General features: G+C 41.4%; 1 protein-coding gene across 6 annotated transcripts in view; it reads left to right on the top strand.

Moving 5' to 3' along the window:
- Nucleotides 1-22,773, top strand: part of ralgapa2 (Ral GTPase activating protein catalytic subunit alpha 2) — a 538,758-nt gene that overhangs the window by 239,409 nt on the left and 276,576 nt on the right. For all 6 annotated transcript variants that reach the window (XM_063056244.1, XM_063056246.1, XM_063056245.1 and 3 more), the window contains 3 exons: nt 6,404-6,597; nt 15,104-15,202; nt 17,219-17,374. In XM_063056244.1, coding sequence (XP_062912314.1) covers nt 6,404-6,597; nt 15,104-15,202; nt 17,219-17,374 — 449 coding nt within the window. The remainder of the gene's footprint in view (nt 1-6,403; nt 6,598-15,103; nt 15,203-17,218; nt 17,375-22,773) is intronic.

Here is a 22,773-nt window from a genome sequence, read left to right on the forward strand (position 1 = left end):
GGCAGTAATTAAGAGAATTGTATATTTGTTCCAAACTGTTAAGCTCTTCCATCAGAAGCAAAGTGGTATTGCCATCTGACCAGTAATACTGTCATTTGACCAGAAAGAACGTGTTTTCAAAACAACAGGTAGTGAATGTTATTTCCTGTCCATGCAACAGGTTTTCAAAGCAACAGGTAGTGAATGTTATTTCCTGTCCATGCGTGTGGCAGATACATGTTTAATATTACTGAATATTTCAGAGATACCAGAGAAGGTTGCAAAGAGAAATTAGACATGTGACCAAAGGTATAGTTGATAAAGGATGGGAGTAGGGGGAATTGGAGGAAGATTCTGAATGTACAGAAGGATGTACAAACTGAAATAAAATAGGAAGAGAATTCTAGCAGAGGTAAAATGGAAAGTGTGGTAAAATCACAACTGTAACAGCGAATTTGCAGAAAGGAAAGCAAAACGTTTTGAAATCAATGAGCAAGATGGGAAGTTCTTGAAAGAAAAGGATGAGGAAATATCAAATGATGCTTCATTTGGAATAAGGTGATAGCATCATACTTGGCTAAGTTTGGGATTTGTGTGCCTTAGGAATTGGAAGTATTGGAGATTCAACTGAAATACACCTGCTGATAGATTGAGATGATGGTGAAGGTCTTCAGAACAGTGTAATTGTTGTTTTAATCATTGTATTATCAATGTTACAGTTTTAATATGAGTTTCAATATCAAAACAAGTTATGGTGCTGTTTAAATTATTATTTGTGGTTTCTTCTTCATGTGCCTTGCGCGTTACACGCTTGGGTGATCATGGCACCCCACATCAAACGATCCCTCGCAGTGTCAATGATATCTCACACACTTAGATCTGTTAGTTCTTTCACAGTGTCCATATATTTTCTTCTTTGCCTTCCTCTACCGTGTTTCCCAGGCATACGGCCTAGTAATGTAAGGCATTCTATTTCTCCCTTTCTGATGACATGGCCCAGGAATTTAAGTTTCCTCTCATTTAATGTTCTCATTAAAGATAATTTTGTATGGGCACGTTGGAATACTGTCTCATTAGTTACCCTATCTCTATATGATATTTTCAGCATTCTTCTAAGAAACCACATTTCTGTTGCTTCTAAGTTTCTTTGGAGTTCTGGTGTTCTAAGTTCACCCCAGCTTCTCGTATATCCCAAGGAATGAAGACCTAGTCTGGCCAATCTCTCTGTATAACTCAGGCCCATCTTGTCATGGCATCCCCTGGTAAACCTTTTCTGCACTCATTCCAGTTTAACCACATCTTTTCTATAACAGAGTGACTAAGACTGTCCTGATGAAGGGTCTCGGCCTGAAACGTCGACTGTACCTCTTCCTAGAGATGCTGCCTGGCCTGCTGCGTTCACCAGCAACTTTGATGTGTGTTGACTAAGACTGTATGCAGTATTCCAAGTGGGATCTCAGTAACAACTTATAAAAGAGCAACATAATGTCCCAACACCTGCACTCAGTGCCCTGGTTGGTGAAAGCCAGTATGCTAAACACCTCTTTTTATCACCACCCTGCCTACCTGTGATAGCACTATGTTGGGGTGTGGGGGAGTCTATAACACAGCCCCACCAGACCACCCTCTGCTTCTTGTTTCTAAGTTCTATCCATATGGCTTCATTGGACAATACCCAAAGAATGTCATCTCTAAGTATGTCCTGTCATATCAATAAGGCTACATCACCTCCTCACTTACCTGCACCACTGCCATGCCTGTAGCATCTGCAACCTTGAATATTAAGCTGCCAGTTCAGTTCTTCTCTCAGTTTTGTTACTGTTATGGCTACAACATCCTGGTCCTTAAAGCCAATCCACACTCTGCGTTCACCTCCTTACCTGTCACATAGAAATAAATGCAGTTTACTGACTATTTCTTTCCGTAACGTTACTGTGTCCTTGGCTATCCCGATCACGAGACCTGCTCTCGCAGGCTGCTGCTTTATCATAGGAGTTCCTGCTTGGGGTCCTTCACCCCAGCCATTCTTGTTTAAACCCTCCTGTCAGCAAATTTCTGTGCAAGTATATTAGTCCCTCTCTAGTTCAAGTGCAAACCATCCCTCTTTGCCTGGTTACCCTCCCCCGCCCCCCCGAAGAGTTCCCAATGGTCCAAGAACCTGAATCCCTGCCCCTGCCACCCCGTTCCTTAGTCACAGATTGATCTGGCTTATCCTTCCAATTCTCTCCCCACGAGTATGGTGGTACTGGGTATAATCCTGAGGGTGCAGGATTACCCTCGCAGCTCTGCCTCTTCACTTCCAACTATACACCCGCCCTATGCTTATTCTGTAGGAGTATCGTGGGGGGGGGCTGTCGCGGGTATACATGTCAGTGAAGGGATTGACCATAGGGAAACCCTGCACTAACTGCCTTTACTTTTCCTGATGGTCACCTACCTATCTGAAGCCTGTACCTTAGATGTGACTACCTCTGTAAAAGTTTCAGCTATAAGGTTCTCAGCTCCTGGCTGGTCCTGAGTACATCCAAACTCAGCTCCAGTTCCTTGATCTGGAGGGGGACCAATGTTCTTGCAGGCAGGTTGAGTAGCTGAGAAAGTGGTACAGAGGGTAGGGTTTCAGATTTCTGGATCATTGGGATCTCTTCTGGGGAAGATATGACCTGTACAAAAAGGATGGGCTACACCTGAACCCAAAGGGGACCAATAACCTTTTGGGAAGGTTTGCTAGAGTTGTTGGGTGAGGGTTTAAATGAAGGGCAAGATATAGGGAAAGAGAACCAAAGTGATAGGGCTGAGGTTGGGGCAGTTGGTATACAAGCAGAGGAAGAACAAGCAGAGATAATAGGGTAAAATTACAGTCAGTAGAATGAGTTGAAGTGTAACATGGAGGCAAAATTGAAAATGGTTATAAATACAGAACTGAAGGTGTTGTATTTCAGTGCATGCAGTAGATGGAACACAACAGTTAGAGATTGGCAGGTCTGATGTTGTGGGCATCACTTAGTCATGGCTGAAAGAAGATTATAGTTGGGAATGTAATATCTAAAGATATACTTTGTATTGAAAGGACAGGCAGTGGGGGTGGTGTGGCTCTGTTGGTAGAAAAATGAAATCAAATCCTTGGAAAGAGATTATATAGGATTGGAAGATGTAGAATCCGTGAGGGTAGAGTAAAGAAACTGCAAAAGTAAAAAGATACCGATAGGAGTTATCCAAGCCTCCAAATAGTAACCAGGATGTGGCATACAAATAACAATGGGAAATAGAAAAGGCATGTAAAAAGGGCAATGTTACAATAGTCTTGGGAGATTTCAATATGCTGCCAGATTGGGAAAATCAGTTTGATGCTGGATCCCAAGAAAGGGAATTTGTAGAATGCCCACGAGATGGCTTTTTAGAGCAGCTTGGGGTTGAGCCCACCAGGAGAAAGGCAATTCTGGACTGGGTGTCGTGTAATGAACCAGATTTGATGAGGAAGTTTAAGATAAAATAACCCTTAGGAGGCAGCAATCATAATATGACAGAAATCACCCTGCCGTTTGAGAGAGAAGCTAAAGTCAGGTGTATCAGTATTACAGTAGAGTAAAGAGAATTACAGAGGCATGAAGGAGGAGCTGGCCAAAGATGATTGGAAAGGGACACAAGCAAGGATGACAGCAGAATAGCAGTGGCTGGAGTTTCTGGGAGCAATTTGGAAGACGCAGAATAGAAACATCCCAAAGATGAAAAAGTATTCTAAAGGGAGGATGACGCAGCCACAGCTTACAAAGAAAGTCAAATGAAATTCTCTCATTTTGTATGTGTTGCTCTGGATAGACAAAGGATAGTCAGCCTATGTTGCTTATTTGGATTTTTCAGATCTTTGACAAAGTGCTGCACATGAGGCTGCTTAACAAGATAAGAGCCCATGAGATGACAGGAAAGGTACTGGCATGATAGAAGACTGGCAGGAGGCAAAGAGTGGGAATAAAAGGGGCCTTTTCTGGTTGACAGCTGGTGTTTTGTGGTGTTCTGCAGGGGGTCAGTGTTAGGACTGCTTCTTTTCACATTATACGTGAATGATTTAGATGATGGAATTGATGGCTTTGTGGCCAAGTTTACATGCAATAAGTAGAGAGGCAGGTAGTTTTGAGGAAGCAGGGAGTCTGCGGAAGGTCTGCAGACAGTTTGGGAGAATGGGCAAAGAAGTGGCAGATAGAATATTTTGTAGGGAAATGTATAATCATGCAGTTTTATAGAAAAATAAAAGTGTAGACTATTTTTCTAAACAGGGAGAAAATTCAAAAATCAGAGGTGCCAAGGGACTTGAGAGTCCTCGTGCAGGATACCCTAAAGGTTAATTTGCAGTTTGAGTCAGTTGTATGGAAGGTGAATACAATGTAAGCATTCATTTCGAGAGGACTAGCATACAAAAGCAAGGATATGACGCTGGGGCATAATAAGCCATTGGCTAGATGGCAGTTGGAGTATTGAGCATAGTTTTATTTTACTTTACTTTAGCGATGCAGCATGGAGTAGGCCCCTTGAGCCACGCCACCTCAGCAATCTCCAACAAACCCGATTAATCCTAATCCAATCAAGTGACAATTTACAGTGATCAATTAACCTTCCCAGAATGTCTTTGGACTATGGCAGAAAACTGGAATACCCAGAGGGAACCCATGCATTCCCCTTATGTAAGAAAAGATGTGGTAATATTAGAGCGGGTCCAGAGGAGGTTCACAGGAGTAATTCCAGGAATGATGGGTTAATGTATGAGGAGTGTTTGGTAGCTCTGGGCCTGTACTCACTGGGGGTAGAAGAATGGAGGGGGCATCAAATTGAAATCTATTGAATATTGAAAGGCTTAGATAGATTGGACTTAGAGAGGGTGCTTCCTATATTGGGTGAGTCTAGGACTAGAGGACACAGCTTTAGAATAGAGGGATGTCAATTTAGAACAGAGATGAGGAGGAATTTCTTTTAGCCAGAAGGTAGTGAATCTGTGGAATTCATTGCCACAGGCAGCTGTGGAGGCCAAATCATTGGGTTTGTTTAAAATGGAGGTTGATAGGTTCTTGATTAGGCAGGGTGTCAATGGTTACAGCGAGAAAACAGAAGAATGTGGTTGAGAGGGATAATAAATCAGCCATGATGGAATATAGGAGCAGACTTGATGGGCGGAATAGCCTAATTCTGCTCTTATGCCTTATGGTCTTATTGGATCCATCAGGAGCTGCACCTGGATGTACTTCCCATAGATAAGTCATCAGGAAGGCTATGAGGTTCCTTGACTTCTCACATCTTTGTTGAACAGTTGTGATGCAGTATCTGATATACCAATTTTTGTAATATATTTTTCATTGTAGAAATGAGTAGTAATATGTTACCAAGCAAGTATTAACTATGTATAATGGGAAAATAAATAGTTGGTATTTCAAGTCAGGGGCCCTTCATACAATTGGAAATGTGAGAAGATGGAAATGTTTTAAAAAGATGAGGGAGGAGGGAGCACCCCTGTTGAGGCAACAAGGGCAGCCCTGAGCTTCCAGCTTTGTGTCACTTCAAATCTATGCCCCACTTCTCTTTGACTCGATGTCTTTGGGCTCCTTCATTACTCTAATGTTGACCAACATAAACTGGAGGCACAGTACCCACCTCTTTTGTCTGGTACATTTGGAACTTCTTACTGAAATTATTAATTTCAGACAACTTTATCCATTTTTCTGCTTCCAACCTGAGCATGTCAAACTAATTGTTAACTTTATACCTTCGACCAGGACCACATCACACCCATTCTCTCTGCTCATTCCAACTCTTTGCCACTCTGCAACTTCAATATATTTGCAAACTTTCCTAGTCTTGTTAAAAGGTTCTTGAGCAAAAATATCAATTGTTTCTCTCCCAAATAATGCCTGATCTACTGAGTGCTTCCAGCATTTTGTATTTTTGTGGATTCTCAGTATCTGCAATATTTTGCACCAATTTGTATATTTCTCTATGTTGGCATGGTTAGTCCACGGGTAATGAAGTTTGCAATTGTTGTAATTGGAATTGTAAATCGTACTGCTTCTATCAGTCATAATTTCTCTGAGCTTTTTAAAAATATTCTATTTCATTGAACCACTCTTTTTGAATATGGTTAGGAGGGAGGAAGGTTGTGTAAAAGAATTTTCACATTCATGTCTGTGTAAATCATATCCTATCCCCTAAGTTTTTTTTTGAAGATTTGGCCTTGCAATGTATTTAAAAGAGAGAGACATTTCACTTCTGTGATTCAACATGAACCGAAGATATTACTTGTCTTTGATTCCTATGAATTCCTTTAGCCTTGTGTGTTGCTATTGAACTCTGAAACAACTAAGAATTAGTGCAATTATGCAAGATCTCCAAAATATGAGCTTCCGTGATCTACATTCTAATTTATCAATGTTTCAATCAACAGAGAGTGGTGAATACCTTGCAGATGAATGCAGTATCATCGCTGGAGGAAACCTCGCTGGTTGGCATGCTGATGCAGCTGCTGTGCTGTGGAGAAGAATCCTGGGCATTTTGGGGGATGTCAATTGCATAAGCAACCCTAAAATTCATGCCATGGTTTTTGAATACTTAAATGAACTCTGGCATAAACTAGCTAAGGTACCTCATGGAATATAATTTTTTTAACTTTTTTTTAAGTACAAAGTACATATTTGCATGTATATATTTATAATTGTGGTTTCTGGGATCTGCTATGTAGCATATTATGAAAATTGGAATAGATATTCAGAATCTTTTCCCCAGGGTAAGTGTCAGGAAGTGTATGGCTATATACTTTGGTAGAAGGAAAAAAAGAATAGACTTATCTGCTAAATGGGAAGAAATTTCAAAAAATCCTTTTAGGCATGGGTGTGAACGAGAAAGGGATGGAGTGATATAGATTACGTGCAACCAAATGGGATTAGAATAATTGGTATCACGTTCGGCACAGACATCATGGGCTGAAAGGACAGTTCCATTGTTGTATTGTTTTGTGTTGACTTGGAAGAGATCCATGAGTTTGCTGGAAGAATGTGAAAACTCCACCTCATCTTATTCTGTGGAGCAGTAAAGCTACAGCTCTACTATCTATACTATTGTCAAATTTTTCCCTAAACATTAATTTCCCTCTTTCCACTTGGCTCATTGAAATGCTCCATCCTTGTGGATAGACAGTATGTCACAACCATAATGTCATCAAGCTGGCAGAGCAACTTATGAGAAGGAATTCTTGTATTCAGTATATTGGAAAACAATTTTTAAGTTACATCTTAAATATTTTATGCAATGCATAATAATCATTGAAGCATTAGATTAAAATAGAAACTGAAATTTATATAGACGTTTTAGGTTATTTTAAGGTGCTATATTTTGAAATATTTATGAAGGAGTTAAAAAAGCCACACAGGCAAAATTTGTATTTTGTGACCCTTATAGAGTTGTAAAATAGTTTAAGCACAGTTTAAAAAGTAGCTTGCATTTTATGCAGCAAAAGTCTAACATCTGGTTCTTTGAAGTGCACCTGGAATTCAGAAATATCTTCACTAACAGCAACTGAGGATTTTGTACTTAAAACTCTACCGAAGTTGCTGGTTGTTTCATGTGCAATGTTTAAGAATTCTGGTGTTTTTACTGTCACTTCAGCAACAAAACACAGGCCACAACACAATTCTGTTTCATATAAAATTCAGCTTTCACATATTTGACACAAGTGTGCTGAGGGAACTCTGCAGAGCCTGTCAATTATGTTCCTGAGACCATTTATAATGGTTTGCTTCAAGGAATAAAGACTTCCTTGAAGCAAGCTTGGAGACTTGAAGATGGAGAATACATGGGTATCCTGACTGCATGTTTTTTCAAATGTATCCTGGAGGTTACAGTTAAATTACCTCTGCAATTTTCTTTTTTTTTTTACACTACTTTGTTTAGTCAAATGAAAAGAAAGAAATTTGAAAGAAAACTATATTGAAATGTGAGGTAAAGATGCACTCTGCTCTGCCTTAGTTATAGCAGAAACTGGAAAATATTACATCTGATAGGTGTGTCATGTAATTAAGTGCATAGAAACACAGAAATCACCATGCAGAAGGAGCCTTTTGCATTTTTGTATTTACTCACCACACAAGCAAATTGTTATAATCTTATTTCCTCACCTTGTCCTATACCCTTCAGTCATTTTTCTGTCACTATCTATACAGTTATGAATGTTAACAAACTTTCTGCCTTAATCATTACCATCTAAAATGAATTACTGTTCGCCCATATCCTTATTCAAAAGTTTCTCTGTGCATAAAACTTCTTTCATTTTGTGCAGTTTAAAGATTTATCTTTCAACTATGAGAATTGCCATGCTCTTTTCCTGCCTGATTCTTCCATGATTTTAAACAATTTTATCACATTATTCCATAATGTGATGCTCTTTTTAAAAAGAACATAAGGACATTAAGAAATAGCAGCAGGAGTAGGCCGTCTGGGCCTTCAAGACTGCTACACCATTCAATAAGATCATGGCTGATCTGACCATGGACTCATCTCCACCTACCTCCCTTTTATCCTTTTATCCCCCCGCAGACTACTGTGCACCTGTGTGGGGTAGATCAGCCCATGCAAAGTAAATAGACCCGTTGCTTCACAAAGCCTGCTGAATAATCACGGGCACACTGCGCCCCACACCCACTAACGTCATTTACAGACTTGCAGGCATTGCTCCCCCAGAGATCAGAAGATACACCACAACAAAAATTGAAAAAGGTAAAAAGAACTCGGATCCACGGCACCCACTACACCATCATGTGCCAGTTTCCAACCGCCTAAAATCGAGGAAAAACTTTGCTACAGTGGAGGAACTACCGCACGGAACATCCCCCCAAACATACAGGATTGACCTCTGGCAACAAACAGAAGCCAGAACCCCACCAAACAATACAGTGCAAGACCCCACAGAAATGTTGCCAGACAGGGCACTGCTTGATAGACAAGTGGTGCACTCTCAACAAAGCGAGAGCGGGAGTTTGTAGGACGGGAGACAATATGGTGAAGTGGGGTTTAAAGACCAGCGAATCCTGTGAGTGTGGCGATAGGGTGCAGAACATTGAACACGTTCTGCGCAACTGCCCACTTTTACCTGATTTAGCTGACACTGACCTGCTCAACGTCAACCAAACAACACTAGAGTGGCTGGCTGTCTAGTGTGACAAGCTATGATGATGACCTACCTCCCTGTTCCCCATAACCCTCAATTCCCCTACTATGCAAATATCTATCCAACCTTGTCTTAAATATATTTACTAAGGTAACCTCCACTGCTTCATTGGGCATGAAAAGTGACCAATTTGCACATCTTTTGGGCCTTTATGTCTTTTAGCTAAATGTTGCTGGGAGTAAATGGATTTATTTACTAAAGTTCAATAGCACAGGAGATGTTGAAAATACTGAGAAAATCAGACAGTTTGTGTGGAGAGAGCAGCAGTGTTTCATGTCCATGTTTATTTATGTTCGGTCTCTAGTTTTCTGATCATACTATAATACTATGGCAAATGTCTCCCTCAAAAAAAACACTACCAAAATCAATTAGAAAAGTCACTGCTATACAGCCTTGATAAAGTATTCAGCCCCCACAACTATTTTCATGTTTACTGTCTCATTTTAAAATATATCGAAGTAGGATTATCTAAGTTAATCTACAAACCAGTGTGCATCATGTCAAATCAAAAAAAAAATCCAAAATGTGTCAACTATTCCTAAAAATTAAAAACCAAAATTGTGGGGCTGAAAAAGTAATTATACTAAGTTTCCTCAGGTGCAATACTGTATAATGCCTTATTAAATCATCCACTTTGTTGATGTAGAAAATTGGAGGATCACCTGTTTTCAATGAATACCCCCTTCTATCTGTAAAATATAGTAAATTTTCAACTGACCAAATCAAAATGAAGACAAAAGAGCATTCAAGACAAGTCAGGAAAATGAAGGTAGAGATGCACAATTCTAGGGAAAAGTATAAGACCATCTGAAGGCACTGAACATACCTCAGAGCTCAGTGCAGTACATCATGAAAAACTGCTCCTCTAAGCTTAGCTGCCGGAGAAGAAAGGCACTTGTAAGAGAGGCTACTGGGATGCTAACGGTCACTCTGGAGATGAGGTTTGTGGTTGCACAATCTCTAAGGCCTTGCACAAAAACGGTATTCATGGAAGAATGGCAAGGAAGAAGCTCTAGCTTAAAAAAAGCATATCCTTGCCCATAAAGACTTTGCAAAGCATCACTTAGAGGCTACTGTAAAGATGTGGAAGCAGGTCTTGTGGTTGGATGAAACTAAAGTGGAACTTTCTAGCCTCAACACTAAGCTGTACTGATACTGCACATTGGCCAGGTAATACCATCCCTACTGTAAAGTATAGTGGTGGTAGCATCATGCTGTGGGGATGTTTTTTTAGCAGCAGGGACTGGAAATCTGGTCAAGATTGATGCGATGATGAATGGTGCTAAATACAGAAAGCTCCTGGATAAAAATCTGCTAGCCTCTATCTCACAATGGCGCCAGTGAACCATGGCAACGTGGGCTGCAGATAATGCTTCTAAATATACTTTTAAATATACCTCTTTAGAATTATACCTCTCACTGCAATCTGCAGCATGTAATTTTCTTCAAAGCAATGTATTTTTCAATCAAGTTAATGCTCTACAGATTTCATAATCGTCAGAAGGTCTCAATGGTCCAACAGGTACAGCACCTTTAAGCAGATGAAGGTTCATCGCCATTGTCAGAGGAGGGATCTCCAAGCCAGGCTAAAACACAGTGAGATGAGGCCTCCTGTACTCTGCATCTTGTTAGCAAATGTGCAGTTGCTGGAGAACAAAACTGAAGACCTTAGGGCAAGATTGCTGTATCGGAGCGAAATAGGGACTGTTGTATTCCACATCTGAGTGAGACCTAGCTGTTTTGCGGCATGCTACATATAGTGGTCAAACCAGAAGGTGTCTCAGTTTTCCATATGGATTGAACTGGTGATTCAGAAAAGTCTAAAGGTGGAGATATGTATTTCACAATAAACTCTTGGTGATACTCCAATGTGACAGTTTTGTTGAACTCATAATCCCTCGACCTTGAGCATCTAATGGTCAAATGCCATCCATTCTATTTACCTAAGAGTTTCTCCTTCGTAACCTGACTGCAGTTTACATACCACCAGCAGTCGACTATAATCAAGCATGAGATACATCACGATGCGATCTTCAAACAAGAAACAGTCCATCCCAATGCATTTCAAATCATAGTTGGAGACTTCAACCTGACTTGTTAAAAAAAACCCTGCCCAATTACCATCAACATATAACCTTAGCACCAGAGGTCCACTTACTAGACCACTGATCTACTATGATAAGGAATGCTTACTGTTCCATGCTCTGACCGCTCTTTGGTAAATTGGATCACTTGGCTGCCCTACTACCTGCGTACAGGCATAGGCTAAAGAGCAAAGTTCCAGTGATTAGGGCAACAAATTGGTGGCCACAAGAGGCAGATGAGTGGGTACAGGATTGCTTAGAGTCGGTGGTCTGAGCCATGTTCAAGGACTCATCGGTGGATCTGAATGAATATACCGTGGTTGTAACAGACTTTATAAAAGCAGATGTAGAAAAGTGTGTTCCCACAAAAGCATTCAGAGTCTTCCCCAGTCAGAAGCCCTGGATAAACCACGAGATCTGCAATCTGCTGAGAGCCAGATCAGAGGCATTCAAGTCTGGTGACTAAGAAAGTTACAAAGGTCCAGGTATGATCTCTGGAAAGCCTTCTTGCAGGCAAAGTGCCGATTCCCGGCTTAACTTGAATCAGTGACGGATGCTTGACTGTTGTGGTAAGGCTTGAATACTGTCACCTCTTATAAAATTAAATAAGGCAACATAGGCAACAGCAGAGCTTCGCTTCCATGTGAGCTCAATGTCTTCTATGACTGTCAAAACATGGAGGAACCGTCACAAACTTCCACCACCTCCGATGATCCTATGATTTCAGTCTGAGGCCGACATGCGAGGAGCCTTCAGGAGGGAAAGCATCCGGCCCAGATGGTTACCTGGCCAGGTACTAAAGACCTGAGCTGATCAACTGGCTGGAGTGTTCACTGAGATCTTCAACCTCTCGCTTTGGCTGTTTAATGTACCCACCTGCTTCAAACAGGCTTCAAGGCTTTTCTGGTGCCCAAGAAAAACATGGTGACCTGCCTTAATGACTATCGTCCACTAGCACTTACATCCTCAGTGATGAAGTATTTTGAGAGCTTGTTGGTGAAACTTCTGCCTGAAAAGCAACATAGATCTGTTCCATTTTGCCTACTGGAGCAAAAGATCAACAGCAGATGCCATCTTATTAGCTCTTCACTCAACCCTGGAGCATATGGACAGCAAAAATGCATACATCAGGATGCTCCTTATCACCCAAAGCTCAGCATTCAATACCATCATCCCCTCAAAACTAATCAATTAGCTCATAAACCTTGGCCTCAATACCTCCTTGTGCAATTGGATCCCTTATTTCTTTACCTGCAGACCTTAGTCAGTTTGGATTGACAGCAACGTTTCTTCCAGGATCTCCGTCAGCACAGCTGCAATATAAGGTTGTGGGCTTAGACCCCTACTCTACTCATTTTACACTTATGACTGTGTGGCTAAACACAGCTCAAATTTCATATTTAAGTTTGCTAACGTCACTGCCATTGGCCAAATCAAAGGTGGTGATGAACCAGAATGTAAGAGGAAGGTTGAAAATTGGGCTGGGGAGTGCTGCAGCAAAAACCTATCACTCAATGTCAGCAAGACCAAGGAGCTGACAGGAGGAGGAAACCAGAGGTCCATGAACCAGTTCACATCAGAGGTGAAGAAGCTCAGCAACTTTAAATTCCTCGGTGTTATCAGTTCAGAGGACCTGTCCTGGACCCAAGACATAATCGCAATTATGAAGAAAACATGGCAGTGCCTCTACTTCCTCAGAAGTTTGCGAAGATTCGGCATGACATCTAAAACTTTGACAAACCTCTATAGATACGTATGTGGTGGAGAGTATTTTGACTGATTGCATCACAACCTAGTTTGGAACACCTATGCCCTTGAATGGAAAATCCTACAAATATTAGTGGATACAGCCCAGTCCATCACAGGTACTCTCCACCACCCAGGTCATGCTCTCTTCTCACTGCTGCCATCAGGAAGAAGATACAGGAGCCTCAGGGCTCACACTACAAGGTTTAGGAATAGTTATTATCTCTCAACCAGTCGGGATAATGTAATTCAACTTCACTTGCCCCATCACTGATATGTTCTCCACAACCTATGGACTCACTTTTAAGGACTCGTCATCTCATGGTCTCAGTATTCATTGCCTATTTATTTATTGTAGTCTTTTGTATTTGTGCAGTTTGTTGTCTTTTGCACATTGGCTGTTTGTCCACCCTGTTGGGTGTGGTTTTTCATGATTTTATTAGGGTTCTTGGATTTACTGAGTATGCCTGCAAGAAAACAAATCTCAGGGTTGCATATGTACTTTGATAATAAATTTTCTCTGACTGGGGAACTCAAGCATATCAATTTCTTCATTTGAATCCACTCAATGGTTGCTCTGGCAGTGAGCTTTGGGTTGTTGTCCTCACCACTTTAAGCATTCCAAGTTCAGAGTCTTGACTTTAACCTGATCAAGCATTTCGGGCAAAACCTCAAGATTGCTGTTCACCACCGCTCCCCAACTAACGTGGCACAGCTTGAGTAATTTTGCAAGGAGGGATAGGCAAATCTTGCTCCATCACATTGTGCAAAACTAATAGACTTATCCAAGAAGACCAAGGAGCTGACAGGAGCAGGAAACCAGAGGTGCATGAACCAGTTGTTGTAATAGCTGTGAGAGGTGATTCAACTAAGTGGGATGAATACTTTTCAACTGCTGACATTTTAGTTTTTGAATATTTAATTTTTCATTCTTTACGATTTTCTCTGGGGTTTTTTTGGCTCTTGTGAAAAAAGGAGCATCGGATTCACAAAGAAAAATTCTCAGTTAAATTGATCAAAATGCCTGGTTGTAATACAAGATCTTGGCAGAATACTACTATAAATATGCAATAGTTTACATTTTGGCTAATGCACTTAATAGCCTTATGCAGTTTTATTTATTTTGGTGTAAAAACCATAAAATTATCTTATTTAGGCAGACATCCCACCTCTCCTGGAAGTTCCGGGAGTTTCCCGCATATTAATAGTGGCTCCCCGATGCCCACAAATTATATACAATATCACGGAAATCAATTTTTTTGAGAGCGTGCGAGAGAAAGCAAGAGAGAGCGCGAGAGCGACCATGAGAGGGAGAGTGCGAGAGAGAGAAAGCGAGAGCAAGCAAGCGAGCGAGAGAGAAAGCAAGCGAGAGCGTGCGAGTGAGAGAGAAAGCAAGCCAGAGCGTGCAAGCAAGAGAGCGAGCGAGAGAGAAAGCAAGCGAGAACGCTTGAGAGCGCGTGAGCGACCACGAGAGAGAGAGAACACGAGCGAGAGCACGCCATGGCAGAGTGTTCCAAAAATAGATAAAACGTACGTCACCCCAGACTACACTAAGGTGTACCCCTGCCTAACAGGGGTCAAAAATAATGACAGTGTTGCTCGCTGCGCTGTTTGCAACAGTGACTTTTCTATTGCCCATGGTGGGTTAAGACTGTAAAAGACATGTTGAGGTGAGTTTAACAGGTGTCATTCATTCATTAGCATAACTAACGTTATTTAAACTAGCTGGCCAGCTGCTAAGGGGCTACTCTACTGCAAACATCCCACCTCTCCCGGAAGTCTCCCGCAAATTGATGGTGCTACCTCCCTGAAATGAGTTTTTGCAGGGTGGGATGTCTGTTTAGGACCAAAGCTTTGTTTCCATTTTTTGGTGTCAGTGATTAAAAAAAAATAGATTAACAGAAAACAATGAAAACTTTAATTGTTAAATAATTTTTCATAGAAGTTCTTACAGGAATCATTAAGTTCCAACAGTATTGTACAAATATTATGTTTTTACTAATCAGAGGTGGCTGATTGATTATATTGTTGTTAGATTATTTGATCATTTAAACAGGACTGATTAAAAGACAAGTCTTTTAATTTTTTTTTCCAGATTAGAGACAACCTTGGTATCAGTTTGGATAATCAGGCTTCACCACAATCTCCAGTTCTAATTCCACCTCTTCGCATGTTTATGTCATGGTTGTTTAAGGTAGACTTACAGCTTGTTATTTTGTTTTTAAAGTTGTTTCTTGAAGACATGAAACAGAAAAGAAAATAGCTGAAAATAGATTAATCTTTATTAGCTGAAAATTTTCAAAGTTAATCTTTTATATATAAGAGAAGAGAATATCTGGCATATGCTGGAAATCTAAGCAACACACACAAAATGCTGGAGGAACTCAGCAGACCAGGCAGCAGAAAAAAAGATGAGGAGTCAGAGTAAGAAAGTGGGGGGAGGGGAAGAAGAATCACAAGGTGATAAGTGAAACTGGGAGGGGGGAAGGGGTGAAGTAAAGAGCTGGGAAGATGATTGATGAAAGAGATACAGGGCTGGAGAAGGTGGAATCTGATAGGAGAGGACAGAAGGCCATGGAAGACAGTAAAGGGAAAGCAGCACCAGAGTGAGGTGATGGGCAGAGCAAGGAAATAGTGAAGGAGAGGGTGGGGGGCATTACCAGAAGTTCAAGAAATCAATGTTCATGCAATCAAGTTGGAGGCTACCCAGGCGGAATATATGATGTTGCTCCTCCAACCTGAGTGTGGCCTCATTATGACAATAGAGAAGGCCATGGGCTGGCCTGTCGGAGTGGAAATGGGAAGTGGAATTAAAATGGGTGGCTACTGGGAGATCCCACTTTTTTCTGGGGGAGGGAGTGTAGGTGCTCGGCAAAGTGACCTACTGATATACAGGAGGCCACACCAGGAGCGCCAGAAAGAGTAGATGACCCCAAAGGATTCACATGTGAAGTGTTGCCTCACTTGGAAGGACTGTTTGGGACCCTGAATGGTAGTGAGGGAGGAGGTGTAGGGGCAGGTGTAGCACTTGTTAGGCTTGTAAGGATGAGTGCCAGGAGAGAGATCAGTGGGAAGGGTCGAATGGACAAGGGAGTCGTGTAGAAAGCGATCCCTGCAGAAAGTTGTTGGGGGGAAGGGTATGTGCTTGGTGATGGGATCCTGTTGGAGATGGTGGAAGTTACAGAGAATTATGTGCTGAATGCAGAACATGGAGGGTGGTGGGGTGGTAGGTAAAGACAGGAGGAACCCTATCCCTGGAGAGGTGGCGGGAGGATGTGGCGAGGGCAGACATGCAAAATCAAAGAGAGGCAGTTGAGGGTAGCATCAAGGTGGAGGAAGGGAAGTCCATTTCTTTGAAGATGGATTTCAAAGTGGCCACCTATCTTAGCCCATGGCCTCCTCTACTATGAGGTCACGATGAAGCCTCACTCAGGTTGGAAGAGCAACACCTTATACTCCATCTGGGTAACCTCCAACCTAGTGGCATGAGCATTGATTTCTCGAACTTCCAGTAATACCCATCTCACCGCCCTCTCCCTCACTATTCCCCATTCCCATTTCCCTCTCTCACCTTATCTCCTACTTTTCTTTCTTCCATGGCCTTCTGTCTTCTCCTATCAGATCCCCCCCCCACTTCTCCAGCAGTCACCAATCAACCTCCCAGCTCTTTACTTCACCCCTTTCCCCACCCTTCTCAGTCTCACCTATCGCTTTATGCTTCTTCTCCCCTCCCCCGCCTTCTTTCTCTGACTCCTCATCTTATTTTCTCCAGTCCTGGTGAAGGGCTTTGGCCTGAAACATCAACTGTAGCCTTTTTCATCAATGCTGCCTGGCCTGCTGAGTTCCTCCTGCATTTTGTGTATGATCCTTTTGTACACAATATGACTCTCAGCACTTCATATTGAAGGCGCAAGGAAAAGTAGAAAGAAAACTTTTATTCATGGAAGGTATTATTGGCAGCTACATCAGTAGTGAAGACAACAGGATATCTTTTTTTTAGATTTATTCAAGTGGTACTTGGAGAGTGAAGCGGTTAATATTTCAGTTCTATGATCTTTCATCAGTTCTGCTAGATTTTAAAGATGTAAAATTAGATGGACGTAAGTCTGAGGTTGATGAAGTACATTACTTTTACTTTATAGATTTTGATTACATATCCCGTCTGCATTCATCTGAATAATTCTTAATGCATTTCTGTAACATCCTTTAGGCAACAACCTTGCCCAATGAATATAAGGAAGGAAAACTACATGCATACAAGCTAATCTGTGACATTATGACTAAACGCCAAGACGTCTTGCCAAACTCTGATTTCCTAGTGCACTTTTATCATGTGATACACAGAGGTGTTGTGTGTGAGGATCAGGTAATTCAACCATTTCTTTTCTTCAGTTTTAATTTAAGGGCAAAATAAAATGTTCTAGACTTGGTCTTTATAATTAATTGAAAAGATGAGTTTTTGCAAAGTACCTACTAAGGGAAACAACCTACCAAGAGCCAAATTGCTCACTTTTGCATTGTATTTAGTCTCACCCAACCTCAGTGGAAAATGCCTGCTTGCTTGTTTAGATAAAATGCCCATTACATTTTAGAACATCTGAAGGATGTCAGTTCCATTTAAAATTTTCATTGAAGGTTTGATCTTAGTTATGGATATGATAACATGAAATAAAATTTTGTTTGTAATTTTACAGAGTTGTGATTTACAATTATCAAAATGGCAAAACCTTGAGAACTAAGTATAAGTTGGATTGACTTAAAGTGCAAAGAACTATAGTGTTGTTCACCAATTTGTTTCCCAGCACTGAAAGTATAACCAATAGAATAGATATGGTTAAAAGCAACTGGTATTTTCCTCAGAACCAAAACATATACAGTTGTGGATTCACATTTGATGGGTAAACTAGGACTGGTTTCATGGCTTTCTTTATCCATAATTACTGTAAATTACATTGAAGTCTCTGTGGTTGCTTTACAGGGTATATTTGAAAAGCTTGGTTTTAGGTAATATGTCATGTAGATTAAATTAGATTAGGTTTTTTTTAGATTAGCTTTTATCTGACATGAAACACAGTGAAAGGTGTGATTTGCGTCAAACCAAGTCAGTGAGGATTGTGCTGGGCAAGCCCGCAATGTTATCATGGTTCCAGTGCCAACATGGCATGCCCAAAACTCATTAACCCTAACCATAACGTCTTTGGAATGTGGGAAGAAACCAGAGCACCCGAAGGAAACCCACACAGTCATGGAGAGAATAGACAACCTCCTAACAGACAGTGGTGGGAATCAGACCCTGATCTTAGAGCTGGTACTGTAAAGTATTACACTAACTACTATGCTACTATACCACACTGTACCTTACCTGATGGCACAGGTTGTCTTAATCACAATACAATGCCTGAACAGTTTGTCAAAGCAAATTTCCAGAGCGAAGTAGCTGCCTGAATTGAATCATCAGCTGTTTTAGTGAATTTCTGATTAATTCCCTTTATTTGATGCAACTGAGCCATTTGTCAGAATTAGTCGTATTGACTGATTTAAGTAAAGGTAAAAGACATAAGCTAGCAACCTAGGTGACAAGGACCCAGACACAGTACTGTTTTTAGTCAGCTATATACTGTACCAATGTCTGAATGAATGAATGAATTGACTTTATTCTTACATCCTTCACATACATGAGGAGTAAAAACCTTTACGTTACATCTCTGTCTCAATGTGCAATGTGCAATCATAGTAAATTATAATAAATAGAACAGTCAATGTAACATAGAAATACACTCAAATCAGCGTGAGTTAATCAGTCTGATGGCCTCGTGGAAGAAGCTGTCCCAGAGACTGTTGGTCCTGGCTTTTATGCTGCGGTACCGCTTCCCAGATGGTAACAGCTAGAAAAGATTGTGATTGGGGTGACTTGGGTCCTCAATGATCCCACGGGCCCTTTTCATACACCTTTCTTTGTAAATGTCCCGAATCATGGGAAGTTCACAACTACAGATGCGCTGGGCTGTCTGCACCACTCTCTGTAGAATCCTGCGATTAAGGGAGGTACAGTTCCCATACCAGACAGTGATGCAACCAGTCAGGATGCTCTCAATTGTGCCCCTGTAGAAAGTTCTTAGGATTTGGGGGCCCGTACCAAACTTCCTCAACCGTTTGAGGTGGCAGAAGCGCTATTGAGCCTTTTTCATCACACAGCTTGTGTGTACAGACCACTTGAGGTCCTCGGTGATGTGGATGCTGAGGAACTTAAAGCTGTTTACCCTCTCAAACCCAAATTCATTGATGTCAATAGGGGTTAACCTGTGTCCATTCCTCCTGTAATCTACAACCAGCTCCTTTGTTTTTGCGACATTAAGGGAGAGGTTCTTTTCTTGACACCCCTCTGTCAGAGAGATGACTTCTTCCCTGTAGGCACCTCGTTATTGTTTGAGATTAGGCCAATCAATGTAGTGTCATCAGCAAATTTAATTAGCATATTAGAGCTGTGGGTGGCAATACAGTCATGGGTATACAGGGAGTAAAGGAGGGGGCTTAGTACACAGCCCTGAGGGGCTTCTGTGTTGAGAGTCAGAGGGATGGAGGCAAGGGAGCCCACTCTTACCATCTGACAGGAAGTCCAAGATCCATCTGCACAAGGGAGGGTCAAGGCCGAGGTCTCTGAGCTTCCTGTAGAGCCTGGATGGAACAATAGTGTTGAATGCTGAACTGTAGGTCAAGAACAGCATTCTCACATGAACATCCTTCTTCTCCAGATGTGTAAGGGTGGTATGTAGAGCAGTGGCTATTGCATCATCTGTTGACCGGTTGTGCCAGTAGGTGAATGGTAGTGGGACCAGCTTCGGCCTCGAACGCAATCAGAAATGTTTTATGATCCTAACTAACTTGCTTCCATCACCATCTGGTCCTCGCGTTGGAAGCCATGAGCAGTGTCACTTTATAATAGTTAGTAAATCAATGTTCTTGATTCTGCCCTAAGTTTGTCTCAATTGGTGAGAAAATGTTCCTGAATAGATGTCATCTAATGTGACTGGGTTAACTGGCCTTTCTCTGCTACAGTGTATAGCAAATTAACAAGTGATATCTGCCATTGGCTCACAAATAATGATTAAAACAGAAATACATTTGGCAAAATAATATTCATTTAGTTTGTGTCTTTTAACAGTTGTCACTTAATAGGAAATTAGATGCAGTTAGACTCTAAACAGTGGAGAGATTCTGAAGATCAAAAGTCAAGAATGAATAAGGATCTGAAAGAATTAGAATTGGGTTTAAAAGAAAGAAAATGGAGTAATTAGTGGGATTGAAAGTTAACGAACCTCCAGATAAGCATCCTAAGGATTTTAAAGAGGTGGTAATGGAAATCTTCCATCTTCCTGAATTTCATATGTTATCAAATCGTTCCCATAGATTGCAATGTTACAATCATAACCTGACCACTTTTGAAAATTAGAGAAAAAAATGAACTACAAACTAGTGATCATAAAGATACTATAATCTATTTTTAAGGCCTTTTCACCTTTACTATATTCCATCTGCCATATGCCCTTATTCACCTTAGCCTGACAATATTCCATATATGTAGATATGAACATTTAAAGGGGCTATTGACTTGAATGAGCTGAAAATAAGGAAACAAGGAATATAGAAAATCATAATAGGATTGGATACAGTAAGCATGAATTTATCAAAGGTGACTTGTAATTTTGTCAAAAGTAATTACACCCACGTCACTAATTAACCTTCTAACCTGTATGTCTTTGGAATGTGGGAGGAAACCGGAGCACTTGGATGAAATCCACACTGTCACGGGAAGAACATAGAAACTCTTTATGGACAGGAGTAGAATTGAACCCAGGTCTCTGGAGCTGTAATAATGTTATTTTTAACAGCTAAGCTGCCATGCTGCCTGGTTTTGGTGCATTTGGACTTTCAGAAAGCCTTCAAGAGAGGTACTGTGCAAGATGTTTGTGAATGTGATTAGAATCCAATAATTTAAGATAATCAGGTTTTCCACTCTGTCAAGTTCGATTTCAAATTTATTGTCATTCAACCATACACATGCATACAGCTAAATGAAACAAAGTTCCTTACATACAGCACATAAAGTAATATTAACACAATAATATGAACAAATAAACAAAAGTATCCCGTGTTCGTACAAGTTGACATAAAGTGTGTATATGACATATAGTTAAATATGCAATAATATTATTGCTACTGGCACTATCATAAATAATGTGTACTGGTTGGAGCAGGATGTTCAGAAGTCTCACCACCTGGGGGAAGGAGCTGTCACCCAGCCTAACAGTTGTTGTTCTTATACTGCTGTGCCTTCTGCCTGACGGTAGGAGCTCAAAGGGATTGTGGGATAGATGGTAGGGGTCCTTGACATGCTGAGAGCTCTGTGAATGCAGCATTTCTGCTGCATGTCCTGGATGTGGAGGAGACAGACCCCGATGATCCTCTCAACAGTCCTCACAATCCATTGGCATGGTCTTGAAGTCAGATGCCCTGCAATTCCCACACCAGACAGTGATACAGCTGGTCAGGACACTCTTGATGGTGCTCCGGTCAGAAGAAGTTAGAATGGGGGTGGGCAATCTCGCTTGCCTAAATCTCCTCAGGAAGTAGAGGTGCTGCTGTGCTTTCTTGACTAAAGTGATGGCGTTGAGAGACCAGTTGAAATCATCCATGGTGTGCCCTTCAGGAAATTTGGTGGTGTTCTTGTCCTTCCAAGGAGGAGCTGCTGATGTTCAATAGTTCCAGTTAATATCAGAGAAATGTATACAATATGCATCCTGAAATTCCTTTTCTTTGGAGATATCTATGAAAACAGAAGAGTGCCCCAAAAATGAGTGACAGTTAAAGTGTTAGAATACCAAAGCCCTCCCTACACCCCACTCCCATGCACAGCAGCAACAAAGCAACGTCCTTCCCCCACCCCCACTCACTTCTGCCAAAATGCATTGCACCCTCCATCTACCAAGCAAGCAATAGCAAGGCCCCCAATAAAGACCATTATCTGCAGTACACCAAAAACTAATCATTCATCTTATAATTCAACATGCCTTATGCTCTCTCTCTCCCTAATAAAGGGAAAAAGAGGTGTCCACTATCGCAGCGAGATGGGAGACATAGCAAAACAACTCGCTGATTTATGGTGTTAAAAGTCTGTCACGCAACTCTTTTTTTCCAACTATCTTTTTTAGAGAGGGAAGGAGAGAGAGAGAGAGAGAACTCGCTGAGTACACAGCATCCGACAGCCGATCCGAGGTTCCTTTCTTTGCTGCGACATTTCAGTCCGCGGCACCAGCTTAAAATCAGCCTGTCCGTAGGGCCGGAAAACCTTCAAACCCCAAAGGTGTGCTCATCTTCTAGACCACGTCTTTGGGATATTGAAAAGTGGCCGGCTGTGAGCCCCCAGGAGCAGGTCCCACCACCACGAAGACCCGAGTGTAACTCCAGGTCAGGGTCTTCAGCTGAACCCTATCCACCTTGTAAGGGAAAAGGAGAGGCATCAAAAGTAAAAATTAAACTGTTTTTGTAGACAAACGCGAAGAAGTCGGAATTTAACACCATCATGACTCCGTCTTTGACTGCGTACGGTAGGAACTGGTCAGCCAGCACCTTCCTGAAGTTCACAATCATCTCTTTAGTCTGGACCACATTGAGAATCAAGTTGCTGTGTTCTCCACTGCCTCTCTGTGTGCTGACTAATCACTGTTCTGGATGAGGCCAGCCACTGTTGTGTCATCAGCAAACTTA

The sequence above is a fragment of the Mobula hypostoma genome, chromosome 8 (genome assembly GCF_963921235.1).
Source record: "Mobula hypostoma chromosome 8, sMobHyp1.1, whole genome shotgun sequence".
Taxonomy (NCBI): Eukaryota; Metazoa; Chordata; class Chondrichthyes; order Myliobatiformes; family Myliobatidae; genus Mobula; species Mobula hypostoma.